At 40.2% G+C, this 26,293-nt stretch overlaps 2 protein-coding genes across 2 annotated transcripts in view; both read right to left on the bottom strand.

Annotated features, from left to right (window-relative positions):
* GLP1R (glucagon like peptide 1 receptor) overlaps window positions 1–9,335 on the bottom strand; it is an 87,960-nt gene extending 78,625 nt beyond the window's left edge. The window contains exon 1 of the mRNA XM_074863485.1: window positions 9,208–9,335. Within this exon, the coding sequence (XP_074719586.1) occupies window positions 9,208–9,279 (72 nt within the window). The 5' untranslated portion in view covers window positions 9,280–9,335. The remainder of the gene's footprint in view (window positions 1–9,207) is intronic.
* A 10,598-nt stretch (window positions 9,336–19,933) lies between these two features.
* DNAH8 (dynein axonemal heavy chain 8) overlaps window positions 19,934–26,293 on the bottom strand; it is a 150,737-nt gene continuing 144,377 nt past the window's right edge. The window contains exons 88-92 of the mRNA XM_074864838.1: window positions 25,269–25,425; window positions 24,593–24,745; window positions 24,310–24,499; window positions 20,709–20,830; window positions 19,934–20,221 (exon numbers count right to left, since the gene is read on the bottom strand). Coding sequence (XP_074720939.1) covers window positions 19,934–20,221; window positions 20,709–20,830; window positions 24,310–24,499; window positions 24,593–24,745; window positions 25,269–25,425 — 910 coding nt within the window. The remainder of the gene's footprint in view (window positions 20,222–20,708; window positions 20,831–24,309; window positions 24,500–24,592; window positions 24,746–25,268; window positions 25,426–26,293) is intronic.

Raw genomic sequence — 26,293 nt, 5'->3', positions numbered from 1 at the left:
ATCCCAAAGGGCTCATTGAGTCTGAACAACACAAAGATCATATTGGGATAAGTACATGAATTCATTTCATAAAGTAGTAACTTGAATAGAGCATTCTAACTTATAAACCAAGTCTTTTAAAACCTTCCTGGTTTTCCACCTCCAATTCAGCATAAAGTAAGACACCTGATACTTTTCAACGCTTCTGTACACCCAATCCTTTCTGTGACAAAATGCCTTACAGAAACTCTTCAATAGCTTCTGTACATACTCTAGACATGTCAGAGTAGCAAAAGTTATCAATTTCCATCTTGAAGAAAATCTATGAAGAGGCTACTGTATTGCCAAGAGTCTGTGCATGTCAGAGAATGAATCTTATGATAGAAGCCCACAGATATCAGGCATGTCAGTCTCTCCCAGAAGGTTTGAAAGGCAATAATTACTACTTTTTCACACCACAGCTTAGTAGTTACATCAACCCCATAGTTAAGAATTTCTACCAGGCACCTGCAGAATCAGAAAACTGGACCAGAAATGCCCTTCAAAGGGAACAAGGCTTCTGCTGTTACCTTTCCTGCAGTAGTTCTGAGTTAGTTTCCTTTACAGGAGGGAACAAAAGTCTGCTGTGTTGCTGACAGCACTTACAGCATGCTGTGCATAGGATTTATCTTCCACTCTATAAAAAGCTAAGAGCGAGCCGAATACTACAGAAGGATGCAAGACAAAAGTCAAGAGAAAGCTAGTCTAAAGTCTCCAACCCCTCCCCAGAGATGGTGCTTTAGAGATTAACTGCAGCATAGAATACAATCTTTAGCCACATCTGCCAAGGCTCCTGCTAACATGCACATCAAATACTTTCTCGTAGGCTTTGCGCATACGTGGCCTCAAATCTAACCACTAACTTAAATACAGAGTCTCCCCATCCAACTGAGCACAGACCCTTTGTCCTTTCTTCTCTCCATTAAAAGCTGACTATGTCATCTTGAAAAAACAAAATATTTGGTGATGAGATCTCTGCAATTGCAGGGACATACCAGACTCTCTCATCTACTATCCTCCTAATGCCCTATACAGTGTCAGCAAACTTCAAAGAAAAAAAACCAGATGTTCTACAATGCTATGGGAGTTCAGTTCTGGTTTAGGGTGGTTTTTCAGTTTTGGCTTTTTTGAAGGTGGGGGCAGGTTTTGACACCCACCAATGTAACATGGCAATCCTCTGATTTATTTGCTCTAAGAGACTCTTAGAGGCCTGAGTCACACTTGCTGCAGTTGAGAGGTCATCTACTTGCCATCTCTCCTTTATTCCCCCTTGTCACACCCTACATGGTCATGCAGTCAAATTACACTCATTTTATGAGAGCTTTTTCCAGATGCCAAGACTGAACTGATGAAAGACATGAGCAAATGTAAAGTTTGACTCAATCTGCTCACATTAAAAACAAACTCTCTGCAACTTGGTTGCAAAGTGTTGAGCTGCAATGAAATAATTGGAATATGCTTTGAGCAAAAAAAAATTTTTCAGTTTTCAGAATGAAACAATAGACAAGGATGAATATAGCATCCAGATGTTGGGCAATACCATGAGCAGTGCTGATATCTATAAAGCAGAAAGGGAGCAGGAATATTAGCAAATGGAGGAATAAAGACAGTTGTTTCTTATGGGAAAGAAACACACAGAAGTTTGATGATAGCAGAATTCAGAGGAAAAGGAAGATTGATGCTACATATCCTGAAATATCCCAAGACTGATTTTATGAGGTGCAATCCACACACTCCTTTGGAAGGAATTCTGTACATCTCCCTTGATTATCAGAGCTCAGCAGACAGCATGGTAAAGCTTGGTTATGGCATCAGCTGCCATTCCTCAACTTGCTTCAACACGTAAGACATGTCCACAGGTAGCTGGACCAACTTTCAAAGCACCAGAGAAATACCCATTATTAACAGAGCCAGAGCACTCAGGAGGCAGCTCCTCTGGTAGCTGAGCTTCTTGTCTGTGTTTGGCTTGTCCACACGTAGGCACAAGTCACAGTCTAAACTACTCATTGTGCCACAAAAACATGCTCTGGTGTAGGAGGAACTGACTGTTCTGTAAGCTTCTGTCAAGCACCAGAGATGTAGTCAATGCAAAACTCTCGGTGGCCACCATTCTTCCCATTTAGAGGAGGATATATAGAAGAGCACTGTTGCTGTCTTCCCTCCAGCTTTTCCTTTAGGCTGGTCACAGAAGTGTTTTGGTTTACCTCATGCTAAGCCTTTCAGTGTGGCTCGGTTTTCAGACTGATGTGCTGAGTAGCTCCAGAACTGCAGATGTCAGAGGGGTTGCCAAAATGTCCTAGTCAGAAACGCAGGTCTTAAAGAGAGCAAGATTTCAGAGATTGTCCTATGCAGATATGTCCATACACACACTCCTCCTGTTTGTCCTCAGGACATTAAGCATAACAAATTGGCAAGAAACGACTTCAGGGGGCAGTGGAGGTAGAACTGCAGTTTTACAGAGGGGCAGGGGAAAAATCAGTCTGAACAACAGTAAGAGGCAGGAGTGGGTCTGCAGACAAAATGCCTCAAGTATAACAAAATTTAGATGGCAAGCTAACTCATGTTCACTTGTCCTTTAAGGAAACAGGAGGTAGTGAAGAAGGCAGGACACCAAAGGAGCCAGAAGCTTCTCCATCATGCTCAAGGAGTTCATAGTCTAACATTTACAGAACGTTCTTCCACACAGATCTTGACTTTTTAGCTACTTCCAAGGCACAATCAGAAAGCAGGTTCACTTCCCTGAACTTCTCCCATAGTGCAGCAGAAAAAGTACACAGAAGTAGCAACAGAGCAAGGAAAAGGGCAGCAGCCATCAACAACTAAAACTACACATCAAGACAAGAATGCAAGTTTCAAAAATTGTCCTGACACCATCAGAGAAGCACTGGGAGAGTGGCAGGGCACATGCGTAAGTGAGACAAGGCAAGAACCAATAGGAGAATGCAGATTAGCTCAATGGACAGAAGAGTACAAGATGGAAAAATATGGCAATTGGGAACACCAGCATAAAACAATTCAGGAAGAAGATGGTGAGAGGGCAAACTAACAATGAAATGCAGTCAATTGCAAGCAGAATAGCAGTCAATACCAGACTCCACTAAGACAGCAATCCATTAACAATCAATTATAGTGAAACAGAAATAAAGTACATTCAGTGAAATGACCAGCTGAAGAAACTGTTCTTTTCCACATGTGTAAACTACAGTTTCCTCTACCCAGTTATCATTTTTTAAATTGTTCGTTCAATTAAATTAAGCCTGTGTCTATTCTATACATAGCTGCAGTACTTGTAAGACTAGTAAGAAGCCACACTTGAACCTGGGGCGGGGGTTGCTCACAAGGTTTCCATGTAAGCATTTGGGAAAGAAATTCTTATGCTATCACATCTGCACTTAGCAAGCCGTATCAATTCATTCACGTACATCAGAGGGCAGGGGTTGTTGCTTGTTTCTTTAAGAAGACTACAAAGATTAAGGGTAAGATAACTGGTGAAAATCCACTCATGTTCCTTCACAAAGATCTGCCACACTCTATCCCAGGAACACTGTCTGGAGTCCTGATAAAACTGCAGGGAGTTTCTTTGCATGGGTCCACATTCATGGCAGTAGGAGTAGAGTCATCTACTTTCCTTCAGCAGTGGAAGAGGTGGACTTCCCATGCTTATGCTTACGAACCACAGATGATGCTGCTGCAACTTTGCCTGAAGATTCACCTGCCTGTAAAGATCAACACACATTTCATAATCTCCTCCACATTCACATCGAAGGATCGCTGAAATGCAGCAGACCATAGGCCAGTGTGGCTGCAATTTATAAATACCAGTTTCCAATACTGAACAAAAAGAAGCATCAAAGATCAGCATTCAGACACCAGCAGCAAACCTATATTTACCAACCATAGGTTCAAATTTGCTGCATTTTCTATAAAACTAAGACATTTGAAAGGGTTGCCTTCTCTTTGGCAAGCTAGAGATCTCTAGATACTGCTTATCCTAGCCCTTTTCCAATGGGAAGCATTGGATGCAAGCATTAAACTTGGTCTTTTCTTGGGTAGCTACGTTAGGAAGACTTGATTTAATTAAAGGAGCTCCTGTTCGATGTTTTAATTCAGCCTCACAAGGAAACAACACTGTAGGGCTTAAATAGAATGTCTCTTATCTACTGAGCAGACAACTTTTTTCCATAGCAAAGACATATCTGCTATTGCGTAAACTTACTTTTGTTAAGACACAAACTAATAGAACTGATGCACTGCGCCAAGGAAACTTGAGCAGACAGCCTTGGCAGCAGTACATGCACTGGTTTACCACAGAGAAAGAAATACAAAAGCTTTAAATGAAAGAAGCCGAATGCAAACATAATAGCTTTCATTTCACTACAGCATTGCAGAAGGAAACAATCAGTTTACCAAAGGACTTCTCCAAGCTATAAACTAGCAAAGGCCCTGTGATTTCAGAGATAACAGTTCCTCCTGGTTTGTCCTCTCATGTAACTGGAGATCAATCAACACAGCAAATTAAAGCTAAATTTAGTTTGACAGGCTAATAGAAACAGGATATGACAGACAACTGTTTATGCTTTGTCTATCAGGACCAGTTTCACTGAACTTTATTGCAGCTACAGAGCTACAACTTTTGGAGGGCAGAGTTTTTAGTTTTGCAAAGCTCTATCACTTCTGTCAGTTTGAGAATATGACTTTTTCTTCTTGCAGAAGAAAGCTACACGTGCTTCACTGCTGGTACAGCCATGAAACACATCCTTCCATGCACAGCTGTATCTGCGTACACTTTATCGCAAATACTTTTGTCCAGCCTTTCAGACTGCTGCCTAGTTGGGGGTGGGGGGAAACGTATGCAGTAATGCAACTAGAAATATGGGGAAGGTAGAAAGATTTGACAACTGTTTCACTAACTTAAACTTGCCTGGACCAGACACCAGAGCTTTAAAACAATGCCAAGGGCCAAGCCATTGTTCTGCTGTGTGAAATACAGCCCTTTCCTTTGGCCCTTGGAGATCTGATATCCTAGGCTCTTTAAGTCTGAAATGTTCTCCCTGCCCCCCCCATACAGTTAGGTTTGGGATATTGTAACAAGTAAATAGGTATCTTCTTTTTAGCTTGTATAATCAGATTTGCTGTGTTAGGCCACCCAGCTGTATAGCACATATACTGTCACTAGCTTTATAAAGTTTCCAGAAAATTACAGAATCACAGAATCGTCTAGGTTGGAAAAGACCTTGAAGATCATCCAGTCCAACCGTTAACCTAGCACTGACAGATCCCAACTACACCGTATCCCCAAGTGCTATGTCAACCCACCTCTTAAACACCTCCAGGGATGGGGACTCCACCACCTCCCTGGGCAGCCCATTCTAACACCTAACAACCTGTTCTGTAAAGAAACGCTTCCTAATATCCAGTCTAAACCTTCCCTGGCACAACTGGAGGCCATTCCCTCTTGTCCTATCACTTATTACTTGGTTAAAGAGACTCATCCCCAGCTCTCTGCAACCTCCTTTCAGGTAGTTGTAGAGGGCAATGAGGTCTCCCCTCAGCCTCCTCTTCTCCAGACTAAACAGCCCCAGTTCCCCCCAGTTCCCTCAGCTGCTCCTCGTACGACATGTGCTCCAGACCCTTCACCAGCTTCGTTGCCCTTCTCTGGACATGCTCGAGTGATTCAATGTCCTTTTTGTAGTGAGGGGCCCAAAACTGAACACAGTCATCGAGGTGCGGCCTCACCAGTGCCGAGTACAGGGGTAAGATCACTTCCCTGTCCCTGCTGGCCATGCTATTTCTGATACAAGCCAGGATACCATTGGCCTTCTTGGCCACCTGGGCACACTGCTGGCTCATGTTCAGCCAGCTGTCAATCAACACCCCCAGGTCCCTCTCTGACTGGCAGCTCTCCAGCCACTCCTCCCCAAGCCTGTAGCACTGCTGGGGGTTAGATTAGGGTTGCTTCTAAAAAAAAAAAAAACAAAACAAAAATAACCCACATTATTTTGTTAATAAATGTTTTAGTCATTTGTGACAGCAATTTAATCTGTATTAATTTAGATTGTACTATTAAGTAATTCAAAGTTTTACATCAATATAATATAGTCATGAATTTAAGTGGCCTACAAATATTAAGTTTTTAAGAACCTGGCCATATTCCTGGGAGAGAAGCCTGCCAAGTACCCTTTGATAATAACTACAGCAAGGTGGCACAATGTCAGACCTTGCCTGTTCACCCTTTACTCCACTGCTTTCTATACCATGGTCAGTACATGCTGCTGAGACTGGTGTAGCACATTTTGATCTTCAGAGTGAAGACAACAAGAAAACCAGCTCTATGCAAGCTTTTGGGAGCAGAAAACAGAGAAGGAAAAAGAGCGATGTCCAGCCAACCTAAGTGTGGAGGAATTTTTGCCCATATGAACACCCAGCTAATCAAGATGCAGTCCAACCCCCCCATCCTTGCTTCTGCATGGAGTCACTAGTTTCCAGGTCACTTTTCTCTTTGTTTTTCAGCCAAGCTCTACAGCCATTTTCCCACCCTAATGACTTCTAAAGAACACAAATCTACAGGACAGTGGTAGTCAGGAGCCTTAGCCCAGTTCTCTCAGTGTTGGGGCACGCAACAGAAGACAAGAAGTCAAAATGGGTATGGTCCTGCAAACCTGCGCTGGGACGTTCAAACACACAGGGACCTCTGTGCTGTCAAGGGCAGAGCACAGCAGACTAATGAGGCGTTTGAAAACATCCCCTCACATTATGTCTTTTCATCCGGGCTTACTAGAATTCAAAGCTAGCACTCTCAGAGACAAATACCTGATCCTAGATACCCACAGTATCTAGGTTAGAAGCAGCTATGGCAGGCTTCAGAAGGGTGAGCAAGTAGCAGTGACTGTATGTACCCCTAACACCATGCTGACTGTTGGCTTGGAGAACAGGCTAGCCACTGTATCTAAATAAGCCAGAATAACACAATAGTAATTGAGAGAGCCAATAACATACACATACCTAAATACCCCTTACACTCTAATTAATGTTGACTTGATGTGAGTACTTTTCTATTTGCACACAAGAGCAATTCAGAAATAAGAGCTGAGGAAAGCAAAAGGTCTGTAACCTTTACACTGAATTCAATGGCTTGTAACTCCACCCAGGAGCCTGCATTAACCACGTTTTAGCCTGAGGAACAAGAGCACCAGGGTAGTTTGAAGAACAGAGCCCCCAGTTAAGAACTGTGGCACAGCTCCTGTCTGCCCTTCACTGACTTTTAAACTACTTGCTTCAAGATCATCTTATCAAACCTTTGAGCATAAGTACTACATAGAAAATTGGGATCTGAAATCCAAATCAGAGAGAGAACTGGATGGTTGGGAGTCAGCTGTATGTCAGCAGCAGGACATTGCTGCTCAAGGCCAAGCAGGGAAAGGACACGGGCTTGTCATTAGTAATAAGATTCTGCAATGCAGCCATGTGCTACCAGCTCTTGGTCATTTTACTGCCCTCAATGCAGTAAAGAAGATCTAGACACTTATTAAGCAATTTCCAGTCACCCTGCATTTAAAATGATGGCAACGTAAGCAGCACCATCTCAAATAAAAACTCTGGACTTACTCTTCTTCCTTCTATGTACATTCTCAGCTTTTTCTCCCTTTCCCCTTTTCACCTGTTTGAGGGGTTGGGGAGAGAGAGAGGAGGAAGGTCAGAGTACCAACAAAATACTTCCTCCCCCAATTCCGTATCAAATCATTCTAACTTCTCTCACACCTGTCTTGCCCATTTAAACCAGCTGATAGTTATCACCTAGATTTTACTATCCACTCCTGCCTAAGCAGTGCTATTTTCAACTGACTTTAAACACTACCTTTAACACTATTGTGAGCTGAACCCGAGACAAGACTCCCGACAGCACAAGTCCCATGCTTTTGTATACTCAGGATCGAGCATTTTGTTCATTTCCTCAGCATACAACAAGCACAATCGCTGCTCTAGACAAGTTGTCAGATAAGACCCTCTAGTGTCAGAAGAGGCTATAAAAGTACTCGGCTTATTGCAAGACTGAAGTCAAAGGGCAACCATAGTGCTGAGAGACCAGAGAAGCTTCTTTCTTCTCACCTCCCCTCGTTCTGCCTCCAGCTGAAGGGGGACCCCTTTGCTAGGAAAGGTCCTTCACTGCGACCCTCTGCCTCTGGCAGCCCCATCATGAGTTTGCTCAGCGGTACAAGCTCACCCTGCCCAGTGCCTCACACCTCCACGGACGGCAGCTCCTCAGCCCCCCCGGGCCCCCCTTTCACTTGATCATCTTCACGATGAAGAGATTTTCCTGACTGAAATCTTCCTTGACGCAACTCGTGCCTGTTGCTCCTTTACGGGCCCGATGTCCGCAGCAAGGAAAAACAAACATACACCCCCCCCCCCCCCCCAAACCGAATGACACTTTGCTTCGCCACACTGCGCAGCTCCGGGCTCTTCCGCGACGGAGCTCGGCAGCTCTGCCGCGCCCACGGGTCCCGCGAAAAGCAGAACCCCCACGGCCTCGAGTGTTCCACGGGGGCGCTGCCGAAGGAACCCGCCCGGCGTCTCGGGCCGGCAGCGCTCGGCAGCTCCTGCTCGCCGCCCCCCGCTACATCCGTCCCAGGACAGGTCCCCCGGTGCCCCCCCAGCCCCTTCGGCGCTCCGCCGCCACTCCCCGCTCTGGTTTTCCCACGACGCTACATTTTTTGGACATTACAGACGAGCCCAACACTTCCCGGGGGGGTGGGGGTAGCGTTACCCCGAGGGCAATGTCCCCGCAGCAGGGTCTCCGCTCCTTCCCCCCAACCCAAACTCCCCCCACGCAACTCCCCCCCCCCCCCCACTCCGCGGGGCGCACGAGCCGCCCAGGGGCCCACGCGTGGGACGCCTCCGTGCACCGACCCTGCGGCCCCTTCTCCTGCTGCGCGCATTGGCGCGGGCACCCAAGAAGTCACGCTTTTAACTTCGAACTTGTCCTCGAGGCGCGCCCGGGCACCAGCAGCCGCGTCCCGCAGCTCCCCCGCGGCCGCGTCCCGCTCCGCGGAAAACCGCGGCGGAGAGCGGCGGCCGCCCCAGCGCTGGCGGGGGCCGCGGGAGGACCCACCGCGCTGGGCCAAGCGCCCGCACAGCACCAGCCGCCGAGCGCGGCCGCGCAAGTTGCGCCGGCACCGCCACGGCACTCACCCGCCTCACGGGGAGGGACCTTCCCGCGGCCGCCAGCAGCAGGAGAGCGAAGCCGAGCGGGGAGAAGGGCATGTCCAGTGCGGCGCCCCCATGCGCGGAGGCCCGGCGAGGCTCCCGCTCCCCGCGAAGGCTCCGCGGCGGGGGACGGCAGCGCAGCGGGGCTCCGGCGGCCGCTTTTGTAGCGGCGGCGGAGGCGGGGACGGGGCCGGGGCCGGCCCAGGTGCGGTGCGGTGCGGTGCGGCCCCGCGCCGCCCGGCGGGGCTGGGGCTCCGCGGGTCGCGGCTCGGCGGAGCGCAGGGCGGGCGGGCTGCTGGTGTCGTCAGCGCGAAGGGCTGTTTCGGGGAGGAAAAAAGCAAAAAAAAAAAGCCGACAAGTGCCTTTGCGATCCTGTCGCCCAGCTTTTCAACTTTTTTTTTTTTTTTCTTTTTTTCACTCTTTGTCCAGGCTTGGGCATCTTGGTGGCCTTCATGCTGTTCTTGACGTCCAAGTTTTATTAGTTTTTAAAAACAGTAAATGCAATTACCCATTCATAACATGAATTGACAGAGCTGCACGTCAGATCAGAGCTTGGTTTCTAAATTGAAGTCGGGGCACAGGTCAGTCCTCGCAGTAGTGTGATGTGTAAATCTGGAGGATTTAGAATACTTATTTTCTAGCAAAAGAAAGCTCTGAATCTGCTTTGTACTGTATTCATGATATTGTCCTTATTTATTCACTTTGCACTGACTAGTAAAAGCTTCCCTAAATCACGTATATTTGGTGAGATTATACACCAGAATGTGGAAGGAGAAAGCATACAGAACCTAACGGATTTAGAAGGAAAGCTCAAAAGCGAAGTGAGGAAAATATTTCGCATTGGTCTGTTAGATGCAACTGGAATATAAAGAAGTTAATAGCTGAAATATTAATGATGTATATTAATTTCAAATAAAACACAGCATCAGGCTGATGCTTTAAGAATGTAAGTTGTCAGAGCATTGATGTTGTGAGATCATGAAATTCCTCAGCGTGTGAATTGCCAGGACAGCAGTTACATCTCAATAGCTAACTCCAGGCAGAAAGAATTTGCCATGGTGGTTTGGTTGACTGAAGAGTGAAAAGATATTTCCTTCAACTTTTCTGAAGTGAGAGGAAACAAAGATTGAAGGAAAAAAAAATTTACTCCCAAAGAGGAGAGAAAAACCATTCATTTTGGGCTGTTAAATGAGATGATCCTCAAACACCCCAAGTTAGTTGAAACCCCTAATGTCTGCCTACAGTGATGTTTTTTATGTTGCTCATTGAGATTAATTTTTTTACTATCCTAGTAAAATATTTTAAATACTCTGTTCCTGTAGAATATGTCTGCTACAGATGTTGTTGAAGACTTAGGGAACAGTGAGAAGGAATGAAGAATAAAGATCTAATTGAAAAAGCATGTTCGGCCACAGCAGTGTCACCTAGAACAATGAAAGGCTCTGTGATTTTTAAAGAAATCAGTGATCCCCTGGATTTAGAGATTTTAACCCATACCTAATGTTTGCCTCAAAGGGATGAAGATAATGAGACAGGGAGAAGCCTGCTTATTTTGCCTGAATCTGTATTTTTTGATGTGTGTGTGCTAAGACAAATTACACATAGATATAAGAAACTTCTGCAAAAAACTACATTTCTGTTACTTGCAGTTATCACACGTCCTTGCAGACATCAACCAGAGAGCATCTGCAATACCAGACTGCTGAGAAACGTGACTAGGAAGACTGACAGTTGATTGTTACTAACTACTTCATGTGGTTTGACTCCCCTGAAAGGCTGAGAGAGGACCCTGCCCAAAGCTGGCGACACCTCACAGGAATGTTTTACTTGAAGCCCAACACCTGCTCCCATCTGCTAGTGCCTACAGGCTGGCCTTACCTCCTGGCACCTGAAGACCGTGCATGTTACATCTGCTTTCAATAAACCCACAAAAACACCAGGCAACTGAGCAAAATATCCTCCAGCTTCCTTCAGGCCAGAGAACAGAAACCTTTAAATAAAGGGAAAGAAAGCTCTTCCACCTGGATAGCACCACCAGCCTTAGCAGGGTGCACCTACTTCAACAAGCAGATCTCTACTGTTTTCTATTGTTTCTGCACCAGGCATAGTAATTAAGTTTTCCAGGTAGGACTTCTGCTCCCAAGAGGACTCCCAGCACCTGTGCGCAGCAGAGAGCCAGCTGCTTTCGCAAGAGCTTAATAGGCTTATGTCTGTGTTGAAAAGCCTTATCAGGGCTGTGAGGGTGACATATATCACTTTGGAAGCAGAGGTATTACTTTAGAATAATTCTGCTTTCCAGAAGTAATCAAAGGTAACTCTTTAGGTATGATGATATCATACATTAGTGTTATCTACATGAATGCTGGGGGGGGCAAAAAAAAGTAAATTCTGAACAGGCATGTTTTCATTGTGTCCATTAAGAAGCTGTTATCAAATTTCAGAAGACTGAACAAATCCTGTTGACTTAAATCACTGTAGTAAAAGGTAATTTTCCTAGAGATGGAAGGGTATTTGTCCCATACATTCAAATCGTTTGGCGGGGAAATATTGATGAAAGTTGTCTCTAAAACCTGTGTCTACTGGATTTTTGTTACATTTATCCAGTTTTTATTAATACTAAAATAATACTAATCAGTTTTAATGTAATAAGAGATCAGTTTGAAAATAACCAAGCGAAGCATTAAAATGACGCTGTCCAAATTTGAAAGGAGCTGGGGTCCTTTCAGTTTGAAAAATACAATGTGCTGAGTCGAGGAAGCTTTGTTCAACTTAAGAATTTTGTTTGTTGAGGCAAACACCTGTTTTTCTGTAGCTGAAGAACTGCAAATGCTATTTAAAACGCAGGACTTTGTAACTTCTCTTGTTTCTTTACCTCTAGGCCAGACCAAACATATTAAGGAGAGGCTACCTTGCAGTTATACTGCAACACAGGGGTTATTGTGCTCCTATGACCGTTGAGCATTATTAATGCAATTTACTATATTTTGAGGGCAACACTGCATTTTGGAAAAGCTCAGTGTCTGTTTTCATAACCTTCCCGATAATCCTTTTCTGCAGGAACAGCGTACCCAATGGCTTGCCACAGGAGGTTCCCACAGGCGAGAGACAAAGCCTTTGCAAGGGTTTGGGCTCTTGGCTACCTGAAAGCTATGACCACTAACCTTGTATATGTGGAAAGTAATGTCCCTGTCCCACATGAGGCTGAATGCTTTCTCTGAAACTTTCTGAAGAGAAAAATCTGTTTCATGGACAGACTGTGTATTTCTGCTGTGACATTTGCTGAGTAACAGACATTTTCCTAAGCTGCCTCAGGCACTATCCTAAAGAATGTTACAAGTTTTCAGTGCAAGTCAAGCGCTTCCTGCTTCTCCATGACCAGTAATTATTAGCTTTTAGAAACATCATCTTTTCTAATAAGTTTGCTTATGGGATAGAGACATACAGATCTTGGAAAAAAACACAGTGCAAATAGATCTAACTCTTAGTGAAATTCTATTCCTTTGTACCTTGCATATATATTTGAAGGTGCAGGGTTGCTGATATTTGGAGAATTAAGTGTTTTATCTAAACTTGGGATTTATATGGGAAATGGAGGGAGTTGCTGAACTGTACAGTGGCTGTGTAAGAGTTGTCTTTGTTCCTGAAAGGCTAGTAACTATTTACTCTTGTGCTTTTTAACTGTAGTGTGCCACAGCAGTGAATATGCTTTGGCTCATTTTTTTCTTTGCAAAGCCAAGAGGAACTATCAGTAAAGATCTTTCCAAGCTCAATAAAAGCTAAAGTGTCTGAGCTGAGGATCAGCACCTATGAAGTTATTCAAATAAATCACTTAGAAATTTGAAATATGTGTTTAGGAAGGGAAGCAGAGGAATTTTAGTGTTGAATCATTGAATGTGGATAGTGTTTGTAGAATTTTAATTCATATAGATACCTACTTAGCTGAAATAAAAATTCATCTAAGCTGAATCCTTCTGTAGACCTCCTGGGGGGGAAAAAAAAAAAGGTAGCTCTGAGCAGCATTATGCAAGTGATTGTTACCAACACATAACCCACAACTGCAATTACAAGCACATCTTGACTTGGAGCTATATATACTTAAGTGTCTTTGGAGAAACTAAATCATCTGAATTGTACCTTGAAATCTCGACTTTGGGAAACGGCTAATTTACAGATCTTAGTAATACTCAAAATGATCTTACAGTATTCTGTATCAGGACATGGCTACAGCAAGTAGTTATATGACAGATCAATGTACAAAACTTTTAAAATGTAGTGCATTAAGAAGCAGGAGAATTTCTCATTAGTTTTAGTTTAGTGCCTGTAAGCGCTAATTGTTCTGTTACCTGCCTACGTGTAGGGGAATGTGGTCAGTTTGTGAAATGTGTCGTGGTAGCTACGCAGTGCTGGAGAGCAGGGGTTGAAATCACCCAGTTTTCTGTAATGTGTAGTATGTAGATGCAGACTCAGAATGAATGAACATAAGTTGTTGCTAGTTTGCAGTTCCAGACGCAAGGGCCTGGTTGTGTGTAAATACACGAAAAGAACTAGTAGTGCTTGAGCAAAATGGACAGCTCCAGTTTTCAGCTGTCAGATTGTATGGCTTGGATGCTTTGGGCTATGTATTTTTTGGTAATTACAAAGAAATGAGTGCAAACATTTTTTTTGTTTGTTTGCTTAACGTTTTGTAAGCTACATAATGAACTGAAATAGCTGTATCTACTTTTGGGGTTTAGCTGCCTTGTGGAATTTATTCTATATAATGATTGTATGGAGGGAATGATTTAGACAGGTATTTAATTTCAATACAAAATTTAAGTGCTCTGTCTTATAAAGAAGAAATATCTTTAAATCTTTTCCGTAAAATGTTGTTGAAGGATTCTTATGGCCCTGTGTTGAGTAATTTGCAAATCTGATCCAGACATTCCTACGTTTAAAAATCTTAGAAGTATAGAAATATAAAGGTTATTTGCAGTCATGTAATATAATAGGAAACAGCTTTTTTGTTAAAGTTCACATTTCTTACCACAATCCCTGACTCCTAGTTCAAATTTCCTAATTGTAGTTTGGGCTATAGAAGGCTGCTAGGATGAACAAAATGAAAAGATGCTAGCACAAAGGAAATAATGGTAAGAAATACTCAGTAAAGCATTCACTTTCTCTCCTCATTTTTCACAAGAAGAAAGTAGGAAGCTATGAATCACAGAACAAAGGAAGGAAAGAATAAAGTCAAATTATTCTTTATCACGTAAAATTGACAGAAATATTACTCTCCTCTCTTCCTCTTCTGTAGTGGTAGCTTTTTTCTGTGAGGAAATTATTTGAAAATCATTCATTCAATATCTTCTCACCAAGGGAAACCTTGATACAGAAAAGGAAAACTGCCTTGTACAGTTTGATGTATGTCTCGTGCAATGATCATAATGCTGGTCTTTTCCAAAGAGACAGAGATGATTTCTATCTACTCTGCTGCTAGATGCCTAGTAGGTAGGACCTGGATTCCCTTAAAAGGCTTCCCAAATGCTGAGACAAGCATTTAGTAGCTGATGGGTTTTTGAGAAAAATATCCTTTGAAGAGGGACAGGATTTGTCTCTTGAGAAAGAGGTGGTATTTTATAGTATAGCATTTTGTACCAGAAATATTCCCTGGAGGAATGAGATGAGGAACCTGTTCCATGGGTTTCCCAGGTGCTATCGTGGCCCTGACAAAAGAGGGAGAGGAGGGTACTATTTGGATTAAATTCTCTAGATCATAAATATGCAGGTTAAATCCTTTCTATTTACATGGCCACTTACAGTAATTTTACTCTTTGTGCTCATGTGCCCATTGAGAAGGAGATCACAAATTGTTAATCACAGTGTCTTTTGAGGACATAGCTTTTTGCATCATAAACATCCCGCCAAAAGAGGGTGACCCTAAACTTCATTCATTTCCATCACTATGCAGCAGCCTGCTCATAAGTCATCTGAAGCTGCAAGGACGAAGGGCAATTACCTGTTTAACACAGTTCTCTGAATTACTGTGTCTGTAAGGCAAACAATCATTCTGCTTTTGAGTATCTGTTCACAGAAATCCCACTTTGGTGATTAGCCAGCAGACTTTGAAAAATTAATATTAGGAGTTTTAATTAGCTAACCTCTCGAACAACCACTTGAATAATCTCAATATCAAATATAAACACTGGTAGGAGGAATTACTGATTAATGAATATACGCAGGAAGCTGCAGACAGTTTATCTGTTAAGACATGCTGCCAAAATTGCTTTTGGAAAAATGAAGTGTAAAGTGAATTGGAGGAGTCAACCTGTTGATATTGTAAGACATCAGAAGTTTCAGATCCACAAGGAAAGTCCAGGAGTTGGGGCATGGTGGGGGGAAGGGCAGGGGGTCAGGGAGGACCTTCTTTAACTTGAGATGTGTCATTTTGTCCTAGAAAGAAGAAACGGTAGTGTTTTCCTAATATCCAGAGAGTGGGATCACATTTCCCTGGAGCTGAATGAGGCTTGGGGGGGAAAATACAGATAGCTATATGTTACTTAAGGTAAATGTTGGAACTGACATTAAGGATGAATTTTGGGTGAGATCTCACTATTTATGAAAAATTATAAAATAGTTTTGCTAAAGATTGAACCTCACCTGAATGCTGTGAAAAATATCTTGAATAATAATAAAGAATACAAAAATATAAGCAATGATAGGTCTATCAGCAAGATCAGAATTAGGTTAAAGTCCCAAAAAATTGACTTTCTAATTGGCAGAACACAACCATTAATCCTTTTAGACGTTTGGGAATGTGAAGATAGTGGAAGTTAGATAAATCAGATCTTGCATTCCTGGATATCCATTAATTATTAGTAATCTAACTAACTGATACCTTGGTTGAGTCATTCCTTTATTAAATAGTTGGTGCAGTAAGTCAGAGACTGTTCAGATATCCCTAATGACCTTATTAGCATATATTTATATCTAATAAATTAGAAATTATAATGGAAATAGAGGCATAAAAATAAGTCATACATGTTAGCAGTTGTTTATTTCCCCATCCTAATCTCTGCTATATAAGAATCATGTGGTATTTCTATTTCCAAAATCTGTTTCTGGATTTGACGTTTATCGTGGACTGTTGCTAAGTTAAAAAAATTTTTCCTGAATTTCTAAGCGTTAATCTATGCCCGCTTCTTTTGTGCTCTGAAGGCAGTATTAACCACTGGAAAAGGCATCTCTTTTGGTTTTTATACAACTAGACTTGTCTCAGGAATACCCTGCTTGTGTGGTGCAGATGCAGGTACAACATCTTACAATGTTTGGTTTAGTATGTGTGATGTCTGCCTGAGGAGTATAAATAATACCAGTGGCTTCTGAAGAAATCTGATCAAGAGACTTGTCATAGCTGTACAATTACACTCAAATATTAAAAAATCAGTAGAAACATCAATATAAAAACTGCAGCTTGCACATTCCATATATTTGATTTTCAGTACTTGTGTCAACAGAATTATACTTACCTACTGCTGCCAAATGTTCTTCCAGACTATCTGAAAATAATGAATTAGTTTAAATATTAAGAATAGATATGGTCAGTGAATGAGGTTACTGAACAAGAAAACTGTAGGTCTTTCCATAAAATATGAATATTCTGAATCTCTGCTGAACAAATTTTAGTTACAACCAACCAAAATATAGAGGCAGAAACAGAGGGTGTGGGTGAAGAAAATCGTTTAATGGAATTAAGAAATCTTTTAAATTAAATTTTAGATGAAAGGTTGCCTTCTTGGAACAAGCTCATTCCAATCAGTGGTTTTGTGAGATTTAGCAATGTGACCAGAAAACAAATCCCACCATTTGAAAGCTCATTTCCATAGTTTTTGTTAACTCTACCCAGTGTTACATAAAAGCTCATCATACAGTCATGTTCCTCATGAATCATCACCTAGGAACAAACACTTCTGTGAAAAGTGAGTATCTTGACATACTAGCAGATCAATGACTCCCAATTAATGTGTCCACTCTAAAGCAGTGGGAGAGAGGATGCCTTCCCTCATCTCACCTGCTTGAACTTACCTCTGAAAATCAGAGGAAATAGGTAGGAAAATCCTCTTGGGTGACAGTTCCACCAAGCGAGGAAAGAATAATACAGACTATGGATGCACACTCTAAGGTAATTCTGGACATGTTGTTCTTCACATTCTCAAGCACAGATCTTCATGAGTTAGGCCCTTGCTTTCACAGAAACCAGTTAAATGTCATATTTCAAGTATTTGCCTTTTTTTCATCATCTGTTAAATATTCGTGTTTTGCTGACATGGTATGCTTGTCTTTGTTAATTCAGGCACCACAATACTGTCTCACAACTTGAACAGCAGTATCTTGAATGGTAAATGAGCACAAAAAGGTTCAGGAAGTAACTTGTTCAGTAATGTGGAAAAAAAAAAATAGGTTAGAGTTAATTTAGGAATTTGAATGCTTGTTACAATATCCTGAATGTATAAAGCATTCCTGGAAGTGAAAAGTCTTGACTTGAGGTCTTGAATTCCTATACATTATGTCAGCTGGGAGGAATGATTTGTGGTGATTCAGCTGGTTAACTGCACCTTGTTAGATGTTTGAAGAGCTGGCTGTAAACAAATCAAGTGTAAGAATACTATCCCACATAGGACTGGGACAGAGAAATACTTTGTGAATATCCTCAAGCACACAGAGACAAAAAAGGAGCTTTCTGAATAGATAGTAGATTGCTGCTATCACAAAACATAGATTATTTCCATAAATTAACTGAAAAATTCTATGGAAATTAACATTCATTGTAACCTGGAAGTAATGAGCTAATGCATGGTGTTGAGGAAACAGAACAGAACGAACCCCTAAGCAGGCTCAGAGAAGATGAACTGGCCCAGACTGTCCAAAGGGATATTCCATACCATATGATGTCATGTTCAGCACCAAGGACTTGGGGAAAGGAGAAAGAAGGGGGATATTTGTGCTTATTGCATCCGTCTTCCCAAGTAATCGTTATGCGTGCTGAGGCCCTTCTTTCCAGGAAGTGGCTAAACATTTGCCTACCAGTGGGAAGCAGTAAATAAATTTGTTCATTTGCTTTGCTTGTGTGTGCAGCTTTGCTTCACTTATTAAACTGTCTTCATCTCAACCCATGTGTTTTCAGCTTCTGCTTTTCCAATTCTTTACCCCATCCTGCTGGGGCAGGGAGGAGTGAGCAAGCAACTGGGCAGGTACTTAGCTGCCGGTCAGGTTCAACAAGTACGGTCATCTTTTGATTACTTGGAGCAAAATCTCTTGGCAGTTGCACAGTCAGATTTTTTTTTTTTTCTTCTGTGCAGATGTATTTCCATGGTACAACTTTTAAAATTTCTGTGTATTTTAGTCTAACACCTTAGCTGTATTTGGATCTAACTAAGTCTACAGAGGAGAGAGAGAAGAAACTTTTTACTTAATTGCATTTGGAGATCTTCCTTTTCGTTTCTCTGCTCATCATTTTGTGTCTATGTATTGTTATTTCCTATATGCCATGGCCTTTCTGCAAGAGGATATCCTGGGATGGTCACCTCCAACAGAAAGCTGTAGGATTCTAACTCAAAAGCCTTCTACCATCCCATCAGATTGCCCCAGGACTTTATCAAGTAGTAGCTGTACTTTGCCACAGCAAATGCATTTGGTCACTCGAACTGCAAAAGGAAGAATATAGTCCAGTCATATTGTGTAAATGAAAAACTGGGTTGCCAAATAAAGGTATCTGAAGGAAGAACAAATTTTATGCAGATTATTGAAGAGATAATGTAGAGTGCATATCTTGTTTACATGCATAGAATTAGTTTATTACTAATTATGTGTGGAAAATTCAGGGATGTTCATCAGGTTTGTCACAGAATGATGCTGTGATAGCCACTCCAAGGATTCCAGCCTATATTTTAGAGCTAAGATGAGATGCAGGAAAATAATTGTACTTCTAGATAATCTGGTTCTCTATTTTAATTAGAAAAACATCCATGCTAAGTCGTTGGCACTGTTCTACTTCTGTAGCTATGTTCCCACACAGCTAAACTGGACAGAGAACATAATGGTCTCTGTCAGATATTCCAGACACAAACATTCATGGTGTAGTTTTGTTTACTCTATATAGTTTAACATAAACAAGTGAACCCTGAGTAACCCCAAGCAAAAAATATGGATCAAATATACTTTTCCGTCTTAAATATAAAGTTTCCTGCAGAGTCAAAGAAAATAATGTAGGTATCATGGAGAATCCAGGAATATTTTAAAACTTGTATCTAGGAGAACTTAAATTTTGTTGTGTTCTATATTGCCTTCTGTTGTCATCGTATGTCACTGAAACACAAGCTAAAGCTGTACATGAGAAAGAATGTGAAAAAGCCAAGTTTTTATTTTTTAAGGTTTAACAACATTTTATTTGATGTTAATTGTATTAAAGCAAATAGTCCTTTTTAAAGTAATATGATGGAAACATCAAAGACTACAATCAGTGAACTTATTCTGAAAACTTTACTTTAAAACTATCACCAAATAGCCAAGACAAACTGAATTTACTGGAAGCAGAGACAAAAATTCATTAAACCAAGACTGAAATGAAAGTTCTAGTATAATGACCAATGGCCACCAAATAAAAAGCAGTAGAAGAATTACACATGTAGTTGGTTACATGCATCATATATTCTGTTTCTGTTATGGTATGGAAAACAGTTTACTTGATGTCACACAGGAGAGCCGCTCCTCTCAATATCCAGTGGTCTGGAGACACTACTGTCCTTAAATAGATCACTGTAATATAGTTCAGATCTGTCCTTTTGGGCTTCTTGTAAAGAGGGCAAACATAGAGCTTGGGATCCTTCGGACTGGTTGTATTAACAGCAAACATATGCACCACAGGCAGCTGGACAAAAAGAATCTTTGGTGTAGATTCAATGAGTTTGCTATTTCGTTTGTCCCAGCCTGCACCTTCCAAATATAGCCCATAGATATATACTCCTTCCTGTGCAGAGAGTAAGCAGATACATCACACAGAATAAAGCATCTGTCTTGTAAAATGAGTAAGTGGCTTAAAACATTAAAAGGAATATATGTTTTATAGTAAAAAAATCTGACATTGAATCTTTTCAAACTAATTTTAAACTATAATATCATCCTTTTTCAGAAGATAATGCTACTGAAATGGATGGCAATAAAAGTTGCTTAATAAAGGTCATACACTAGAAAGTTTGATCTAAATTTTACTACAAATTCCAAAAATCAAGAAGTGGTACAATGACATGGTTCTTTTAATAAAATATTCTTGTAACTGCAAAATAAAAAAATTAAAATCTTCATACTTATTGTTATTTATCTTCTATGCTGAGCAAAAACAGTGAGGTGAAGACAATAGTAACTTTTTCCTCTATCAATCCAAAATGAGTGAATGATGCACAATGTAAATTAAATACCATAATTGCTACTGAAACATCTTTGCATGTCATACATACAGAAGGAGGTGATGTGATTTCTTCTTTGTTTTGCTTTAGCACTTCATTATGTATTGTAACTGTATCTAAAGCCCAGCCTTTATGTGATCGAGTTGCTTCTTGTCTCATTGCTGTCAGGAATCCTTGAGAAATTAAGCCAGAGATTTAGTATATATCTCACAAGACAAAAAAGAAATCTTGCTCGGTTATCTGCATGGTTCTGCACTGAATGTTATAGACAGATATTCAGAATTCTATTGAAAATGAGCACCCTGACTAATGACAGTAAACTTTGCTTTGGGGCCAAAATAGAAACAAATGACAAAAGTGGCATAGAATGCATTACACTAAGAAAAATATTTTTAAATGGCACATAAAATATTTTTTTTTGTTGCTACCAAATTATTCAGTTAACAATTGTTTGCTCACGATACTGACTTACTTATCATTAGGCAATCAACCACAGGACCTGTGGTAGAGGTGTGTTTCAAGAAGGAATTTGAAGGTAAACAAGATATCAATTATGTGAGCTGGTATTTGTGTAAAGGCAACTTAGGAAAAAGGCACTTTTTTAAAAAATGAAAGAGGTAGAAAAATAAAATAAATTTCACTGATGGAAAACAGAAAATGTGTGTCTGAATGTGATAATAAAAATAACTATATGAGTGTGGGGAATCTAGACAAGGCAGTGCCTACAAAGGATGAAAAATTTATGTTTTGTTAGTGAAGAAAAGGGAGTCCTAAACAGAAATGAAGGTAGAGTATGACAGAATTAAGCAGCAAGTTAGGTGATTTTTTGAGTACTGTTTTGAACAGACTTTACAGAGGTTTGCAATAAAATCTCTCTGTGCTGATAAAGGGCTGAATAGTATAAGCACAAGATGACAACTGGGCAGCAAAGAGGTTTGTATGTGTTATAAAGGAAAAAGCTACAAAAATGAAACACTTGCAGCAAATACCTGGTTGTTTCTGCATAAGTGTCTCAGAAAATGACAATGCACTCACCAAAACACCAAGAGCTGCTATTTTTATGCTACTGGATGAAGAACTACTTGGAGTTGTCAGAAAGAGATTGAGACGAAGAGAGAAAAGTTAACAATAGAGAACTGCATACTTGAGTGATTACTGTAAAGACTTAAAGATGATATGGCATCAGTTCCTTCTTGATAGGGCATAAAGGAAAAGACTACTAGCGTTTTGTAGGCTGTCAGGTATCTAAAAGGAGGAGAAACCACTGATTGAAATACTGACAAGCCAGGGGGGATATCGTGAAAGTACATAGGGATGCAGTAGAAGACAGCATTTCAAGATTTAAGAAGTGGTTTAACATGCTAATTAGGACAAAGAGTTAGAAGCTAAGATATTTGTCACAGCCAAAATATTCATGTGATGTAAATACAATTAATGTACTTGAAATGAGCATTTCTCAAATACTATTTATTCTGATAAAAATAAAACTGTTATTTAGGCTTCTAAAGTTTGCTAAAAATTAATTATATCTCTATAATATGATACTTGGTTCTTCATAAGCTTGCTCATTCCAAGTGCCATGTCTACTGAATGGAATATTGCACCACCATTAACATACATTCTCCCTTAATAATGATAATTTGTAGGAGACAAACACTGATAATACTAAAAAATCACAACAGGTTTAAATACAATTATTGGTGATACTTTATACTACTATAAATAGATTTTTCCAGTAAATTGATAAAATACATCCCTCATGTTTTAACATTATAATGTATTTGCCAATGCTATGATAGATTTAGAGCTTGATTCACCAGTGCAATCAGTCTAGATTTTCCTGCCATGGCAGCACAAGCTAGTCCGATTTCAGATTTGCCTCACAACAGTCAATTTTTTAAACTTTACTGTATGGTTTGACTTACTCAGAATTTCCTGGTGAGTGGTGTTATGAATACCTCACCCCTAGCCATCACACAACTTTGGTGCTTAGCAGACTTCTTTCTTCATCTACAAGACTATTTTTTTTTGGAACACAGAAGTCGAAGCAATCAGCAAGTTCAAAATCATCTGTGTCTCAGGTTTGTTTGCTATTAGGCTAGATATTTTCTTTGGTCAAAAGAATCTGGTCCATTATCTTCTTTTACACCACTGTGAGTGCTGCTCTTGAATCACCAGAGATTAGTGTGCTTACCAGCTGTGCCAGTTACGATATAAATGGAATGATGTTTTGACTGGCATCTCAATACCATCTTTTAATGATAATTTGGATGTGCTCCAGGCACCTCAACTGTTTCTAAGAGCAACTCAGAAAACCACTTAGATATTAGTACTTTTTATAGTCCTGGTCACAGAAATGCCAGTAAGAACAGAAGCATCACAAAGTGAAGATAATCCATAAAATACTCAAGGATTTCAGAGGTTAATCCTAATGAAAGAAACCACCTCATAGCTATAACAGAGAAGTTTCTCATGAGAATTTTGTATGGGCAGTTGTGTAGGTCAGATGAGATTCTTCTATGAACATGCATCTAATAAGGTAACAGGGTTTGTTACTCATTGAGATGGTTACAATTTTGTTTTCTTCCTCTTTCTTATAAATGATAAATATATAAAGCTATAACAGATAGTGATAGATAATGTTTACTTGTACTTGGCGGTATATCTTTGATTAATCTGAACAAACTCTTCATTAAATAACCTGTGAAATGGAAGCGCTGTGAAAACTACAGTTTAATGATTCTCTGTGAAAGATAGATAACTGCTATAAATGCTGGTATGGTTGCATGTTCATAGAATCATAGAACAGCCCAAGTTGGAAGAGACCTCAAAAGATCACCTGGTCCAGCCTTTTGTGGGAAAGGGAGCCTAGATGAGATTATCTAACACCCTGTTCAATTGTGTCTTGAAAACCCCCAGCAACATGGACCCTACCATGTCCCTGGGGAGGTTGTTCCAGTGAATCATTGCCCTTACTGCAAAAAAAGTTTTTCTGTTGCTACTGTACAGCATATAAATAACATCTTACACTAGATTAAAGCTCTTGAATACTTGCAATTTACAGTTTGGAATAAGTTAAACAGTTTGAAACCACAGGAAAAGAATATTTTCTTTAAAAGCTCTGTTATTATGATTAAGTATATTTTCTTTAGAAGCTGTATCATATCATACTACAATATATCAACAAGATAAAACATTTTATTTCTTAACTACGTGTTTTCCTTCTTGTAATATAAAAACAGTGTTTAATAAAAACTGTGTTTACGGGTCAGACTAAAAGACCATCTGTACAAGCATCCTGTCTCTGACACGAGACAAAGGTGGATGCTTAGTGAAATAATATTACAACACGCAGAATGACACATAAATCCTTTCCCTTCTATGTTCTTCCAGATTGTGGCAATCTGGAGCTTAGGGACCTCCCAACTCAAAGGTTAAATTTGGACAGTCATGTTTATTGCTACCATTGGACCTGTTTCCCATGACTTTATCTAATCTCTTTTTTTGAATCCATTTATCATCTTGGCTTCTATGACATACTCTGACAGCGATGAAAACATCTTTTCTAGGTGTTATATTAAATCAGATATGTAGTAAAAACATTACATTATGATTAAATACATTATTACTCAAGTCCTTTCAGTACCCTTACCTTGTGGATTAAAGAATCCAGTCATCCAAAACACATTTGGTCTTCCTTCATATATCCAAGTAGAGAATTGAGTATTTCTTTCCAAAAATTCAGTAAACCAGAAGCCAAGTGTTGAAGAATCCCAAGATACTCTTTTCCATACTTGAGGAATTCGAGCGTTATACATATTATCAAGTGCATCTCTCAAATTCTGAAGGAATGAAATTATAATACATGAACTAAAACAATCAAAGTAATAGTTTAAAATACAGTATTCCATACATAGTAAATATGCTTTACTTGCCTCACTCATAATAATAGTTCCTTCTATGGCTAATTTAAGATCATTCAAAGTGTTGCGGAGTATTGTGATCACCTTTTGCATTCGGTCAATTTCTTGCCGAAGAAAAATATTCATAGAGTTAAGTTGTCCCATTTTAATTAAACGAGTTTTTACCTAAAATATAGGAGCACAGAAGAAAGAACTCAGTTAAATTTGAATTGTTGCAATACTGCTGTCATATACGTCGTCTTAACTTTCTTGTGTTCAGAAAAGTAAATAGTAGACTTTTACTTCACATTATTCAACTAACATTTATCCTCTTAAAACTGCTGCAGTTTTTATTTTTTGGTCTGATGCTACCCAATTACTCAGATTTTGCTAGAGCAGGTCTTCACCCAGAAGGCCCAGGAGACTGCTGTCACAAAAAGTCAAGACTGATTTTTTCTGTGTTTTCACATGCAGCTTTGGAAGTCCAAGAATAGTCTCCCTGACATATCTCCATGATCAACTGTTAAGATGTTTTGATTTTAACTACAAAAGCCTCATATTGATTCATGCTGATAGCAATAAAGATGTTGGTTTGTTGCTTGAATCTGCTGCACGATCTCTCTTTACAGTTCAGGGTTTCTTTTTTGGAATGTGAATATGTGAATACTCAACAGAGAGAACAGTAAGAAAACAACTAAGATTAGCTTGCCTCATGAGGTATGTAATCTGGAGGAAGTTTCTCTAGCATGTCTTCAGCTAAATGATAAACAATTGCTTCACGAGTTTCTCCAGATCCTGCACCACTTTCTTTAGGCTGAATGTTGGTAATAGTATCTAGAACATCAGCTGCTGTATTACTTTGGTATCTGAGATTATAAGAAATATGTTATAAATTACATAGAATTTTTTAATAGTTAAATGATACTTTGTAGAACACACAACCTGAAAGTTGAGAAAAAACATACTGTATCATCAGGTTAAACCAAAAGAAATAGTTTTTCTTTGCATCCTGCACCCATCTGAACACACTGATCGTGAACAACATTTGGTTTTCCATGGTTCTAAGGAATATGAACTTTCCTCTACACACCCTGTTACACACTTGCTGTTTTTCTAATTCAGGGCTAAGTTGGAGTTCTGCAAGCTGAGAATGTGAGGTGGCAGGCAAACCTCTTGTATGATTTCTAGGGATTTCGAGGAAAGGGAAGAAAATGGCATATGCCTGATAAGGACTTCTAAACAGATATTTGCTGGGAGGAAGCAATAAACGTTTTGCAACAAGGAAGAATATTTCCCTCAGTTACTTCTTAAAAGTGGAATGCACCATTCTGCAAGCTGCCCCTTTATTAATTGGTAAATTCATTCTGAGTTATTTCAGGATTAATGATAAAAGATGCTAGATTTACAATGTTGGAGATTAAAACCTTCTATTCCATAGTACAGCACGGGCAGTGCTAATGTAAATTTATGTACTGAGTCAGTACAAAAAAGTGAATAAAATTCATGTGGTATTTGATAGTAGAAGATAGTAGGCCATGTTAGTCTTTCAACACAAACACAATTATAGGAGTACTTTTGTTACAATGCTATCTAGTGGCATAGAGCCATGAGAAGCAATAAAAAAGAAAACATAAGTGTATGTGTTGGTACTGCAGTGCGGGCACTGCCTACTTTTACCTTATGGAATCAGCTACACAAGGAACATACAGGATGAGTCTGACACAGAACATAAAT

Source organism: Strix uralensis, chromosome 3 (genome assembly GCF_047716275.1).
Source record: "Strix uralensis isolate ZFMK-TIS-50842 chromosome 3, bStrUra1, whole genome shotgun sequence".
NCBI classification, from domain to species: Eukaryota; Metazoa; Chordata; class Aves; order Strigiformes; family Strigidae; genus Strix; species Strix uralensis.
The sequence above is the reverse complement of the archived record's forward strand: the minus strand, read 5'-3'. Positions and strand labels throughout refer to the sequence as shown.